A 4,244-nucleotide genomic window follows, 5' to 3' on the forward strand; every position below is an offset into this window, starting at 1 on the left:
GTCACTGCACTGCCTCCCGAGGTGAGGAGGAGGAAGGGTGAATCGGGGGCTGCTGCAAAGGTGGATAATGGAGCTGAGCAAGAGACGGCAGCCGTGGAGGTTCACGGTGGATATTGGGAGAAATTTCCTCACCCAGCGGTGAGGAAAAAGCCATCAGTGACCTGGGTTGATGCTGGCAATGGACTTCCGTCGGGAGCAGGGACCCCCTGAGGTGCTGTGTGCTCTACGATGACATCATGGACAGCCCCGGGGCTGTGGTGGTGCCCCAGTTTTGGATGGCTCCAAGGTTTGCACGTCATTGTCAAGACCCAGGATCTTCTGGTTTCTTCATTCTCTGCCAGAGCATGTTAGAAGCCCACCTCACTAATGAGCCACCATATTTTTGGCGCGTGTGGGCTGGCGAGGGGACTCTCTAGTGACAAATGGTGGTGACCAGGGTTTGGGGTGACCCCGGGTCTCCCCTGACACTCCCCTCCCCGCAGTGGTCGACTGCCCTATCTGCAAACACCAGTGTCACCTGAAGGATGTCGTGGAGAATTACTTCCTGAGGGACAGTGGGGCCGAGGCGGCTGCCACCAGCCAGGGGTCGAGTCAGGTAACACATCATTGATGCTTAATTAACGGTTAATGAGAATGAAGCCAGCTCCCCGCTGGCTGGGCAATGCCAGTGTCCCCACGCCATGTCTCTTGTCTGCCAGTGCTGTACCAGCTGCGAGGATAACGCGCTGGCCACCAGCTACTGTGTGGAGTGCTCAGAGCCGCTCTGCGAGACCTGCGTGGAAGCCCACCAGCGGGTCAAGTACACCAAGGACCACACGGTCCGGGCCACAGGTTCGTCCTTGTCACTGCGCCGTCACCATCCTTGTCACCGTGCCGTCTCTGCCCTTTCAGAGGCGGTGACCTTGTGGCCAGCGCATCTCTAGGCGTGTCTGGGGGTGCCGCCATGGTGGCCATGACTGTCCCACAGGGACACCTCTATGCCAGCGGGTCCTGCTGGGTGCTGGTGATGTCATGTTGACATCATGATGATGTCACACCATGTTTCCTGCAGGCAGTGGCAAGGCAAAGGAGGGGGAGCGTGCCGTGTACTGCTCCGTGCATAAGCATGAGCCCCTGGTGCTCTTCTGCAACACGTGTGACACACTGACCTGCCGTGACTGCCAGCTCAACGCGCACAAGGACCACCAGTGAGTGGGCATCGGCAGTAACTAATTTAATAAAAATTGATTTTTCATGGCTAATGAAAGTCATTTGGGGCAAGTCAGATAACTAAACAAATTTATTTATCGACTGAAAAGGTCGTCTGTGCACCTTATCAGTTAGGCCCTGCAGCACCTTAAATGTGTTTTTTAATTAATATCTGAGAAGGTAAATAACTAATTAAACTGATTAATTAGTTTTGGAAGAAGAACTGAAGTTAGCCTGCAGGCTAATTATGCTCATCAATTAGTTATCTATTTTAAAAATGAAGCACATTAGTTCTTAGTTGTCCAAGTACTGAAGGCATTGCCCAAGTAGAGTGTTAATTTTGGTTAATTTTTGTTTTTAACCAAGTATAGGTATGTTTTCTGATTCGTTAACTTTGTTAATTAGTGGACTGGTTGGTCTGAGGTCCTTAAATGCCTTTTAGATTTTAAGGAATTGGAAAGATCCAATTTCCTAGTCATGGAAAATCAGTTTAATTACATTCTCAGTTATTTCCATTAGCCTGATTTTTTTTTAAACTGATTTTTTAATATTTTTTTTTAGTAGACTGTTTTTTGCTGTCAGACTAGTTAAACTTCCCTGTTGAATCGATAACTAATTTCATTCATTATCTGATTATCTGAGCAGGTATCTAGTTAGATTACTTACCTGATTGATTAATTATGCATCAAAAATGCTTTTAATATCAGCTCTGATTCAGTTAAAGTAAATAATTAAGTTAAAGTTTTGTGGCTGATGAGTTTGTTAGCTTGGCCAGCTCCTTAACCCAAATTAATTTGATCGTTAATGACTAACAAGTTAAGGAGGAAGTTCTCCAGTGGCTCCAGGAGACAGCTGAGGGGTGTCTCTGGGGGAGCTATTTTGGGGCCCGCCCGTGGGTTGCTGGTGGGGGGGGCTGCACCCATCGGAGTGTTCTGAGGCTTGCAGACCCCCAGCCCCATTGCGACCCTCTTTTCCCCGCTGCCGCTGCAGGTACCAGTTTCTGGAGGACGCAGTGAGGAACCAGCGCAAGATGCTGGCGACACTGGTGAAGCGCCTGGGGGACAAACACGCCAGCTTGCAGCGCTCCACCAAGGAAGTGCGCAGCTTGTATGTGCCCCACCTTCCCACCTGCCCCAGGGGGGAGTTATCTGCCCCCTTGGGGGGGTTGTCTGCCCCCGACGGGGGCATTTAGCGTGCTCACCCCTTCCCTTCTCTGCCGGCAGCATCCGCCAGGTGACGGATGTGCAGAAGCGGGTGCAGGTGGACGTAAAGATGGCCATCCTCCAGATCATGAAGGAGCTCAACAAGCGTGGCAAGGTGCTGGTGAGCGACGCTCAGGTGAGCCGGGTGGTGACGCAGTGCCAGCGTTTCCCCTGTCACTGTCCCTCTGCCCTGAGGTGGTGTTGTCCCCCTCCTCGCAGAAGGTGACGGAGGGGCAGCAGGAGAAGCTGGAGCGGCAGCACTGGGCCATGACCAAGCTGCAGCGGCACCAGGAGCACATCCTTCGCTTCGCCTCCTGGGCCCTGGAGAGCGACAATAGCACCGCTCTGCTGCTCTCCAAGAAGCTGGTGAGCTGCCAAGGGAAAAAATCCCCTCGCAGACCCCGCTAAAACCGGGCAGGGAACCTCCTGGGATGGGTGATTGGGGACCATTGGTTCCCCCATCGCTGTGACTCTGCTCTCTTGGACCGATGGGTGCCAGAGAGCAAAACCAAGCCCCAGGTTATGCTGCATCTCTCTCGGCCTGGGGTCTGGTTTCCTCTAGGTTCCCTGTTTTGGGGGGATGTGGGCTGAAGTGGGGTCAGAAGATGGTCTTCTGAGGGGTGGTTTGCCCCCAGCTCCCCCTCAGCCTCCCCAGGGTGCCCCCCATGTCCCTTGCTGCCTCTCTGCTCATGTGCCCAGGGTGCTGCAGTGGGGTCCTGAGGACAGCTGGGCCCTCTGGGGTTCCCCGTGCTGTAATGGGAGCCCCCCCAGCCAGAGGGTTTTCCACAGCAGGTTCCCTCAGAGTCCTTGTGACATGGCGGGTGCCACCAGGGTGCTGCATCAGGACCCCTTGGGGTCCGGCAGTGGGGTCCCATTGCTTTTCCCCATGGTGTTACAGGATCCCTGTAGCACGATGGCTGCCCCAGGGTGCTGCTACATATCCCCTCGGGGTCCCTGTGACGCAGTTGGGTGCATGAGGTTGCTGTCATGTGTCCCCTCAGGGTCACCATGATGTGATGGGTGCCCTTGGGGTGCTGCCACGTGTCTCCTTGGGGTCCCTATGGCGTAATGAGTGCTTCTGCGGTGCTGAAATGTGTCCCCTCAGGGTCACAATGATGTGACAACTGCCCCTGGGATACTGCCACATGTCCTTGTGGGGTCCCTGTTCAGTGACAGGTGTCCCCAGGGCGCTGCCACGTGTCCCCTTGGTGTCCTTGCAATGTGATAGGTGTCTCTGGGATGCTGCCATGTGTTCCCTTGGGCTCCCCATGTTGTGACATACACCCCTGGGACGCTGTTACATGCATCCCCTCGAGGTCCCCGCCTTGTGACGAGACCCCTGCCCTGCACCCTCCAGATCTACTTCCAGCTCCACCGCGCCCTCAAGATGATAGTGGACCCTGTGGAGCCGCAGGGTGACATGAAGTTCCAGTGGGACCTCAATGCCTGGACCAAGAGCGCCGAAAGCTTTGGTGAGCCCCTGGGGATGGGACACACCTGGAGACACCCGGCCTCCCCCCAACACCCCTCATCTCCCTTGCAGGCACCATCATCTCGGAGCGCAGCCTTCCCCCCCCCCCCCCCGCGGGCCCCCAGCCCCCATGCCCCCAGCCCTGCCGCGGGTGCCTCACAGGTACCTTCAGGGGGGTGGGGGTGCATTTTTTTGGGGGTCCTGCACCTGAGAGTGCCCCTCTAGTAATGGACCCCCCTGCCCCAATCTCTCTTCTCCAGGGGCCCCGGCAAGCCACGGTGGTGAGCAAAGGGCAATATGCCCCCGGCCCCCTCCTGCAGCCTCTGACGGGCCCCCAAATAGGGGCTGAGGAGGGGCAGGGGGCACCCGGTGGGCCCCAGAGG

At 55.8% G+C, this 4,244-nt stretch overlaps 1 protein-coding gene across 1 annotated transcript in view; it reads left to right on the top strand.

The window, feature by feature from the left end:
• Nucleotides 1–482: 482 nt before the first annotated feature.
• TRIM28 (tripartite motif containing 28) overlaps nt 483–4,244 on the top strand; it is a gene marked incomplete at its 5' end in the record, with an annotated part of 7,761 nt that continues 3,999 nt past the window's right edge. Inside the window, 10 exon segments of the mRNA XM_010289778.1 lie at nt 483–595; nt 699–831; nt 1,052–1,187; nt 2,179–2,295; nt 2,412–2,526; nt 2,610–2,756; nt 3,748–3,862; nt 3,934–3,992; nt 3,994–4,023; nt 4,122–4,230. Coding sequence (XP_010288080.1) covers nt 483–595; nt 699–831; nt 1,052–1,187; nt 2,179–2,295; nt 2,412–2,526; nt 2,610–2,756; nt 3,748–3,862; nt 3,934–3,992; nt 3,994–4,023; nt 4,122–4,230 — 1,074 coding nt within the window.

This window comes from Phaethon lepturus, unplaced genomic scaffold (assembly GCF_000687285.1).
Source record: "Phaethon lepturus isolate BGI_N335 unplaced genomic scaffold, ASM68728v1 scaffold40810, whole genome shotgun sequence".
Lineage (NCBI taxonomy): Eukaryota > Metazoa > Chordata > Aves > Phaethontiformes > Phaethontidae > Phaethon > Phaethon lepturus.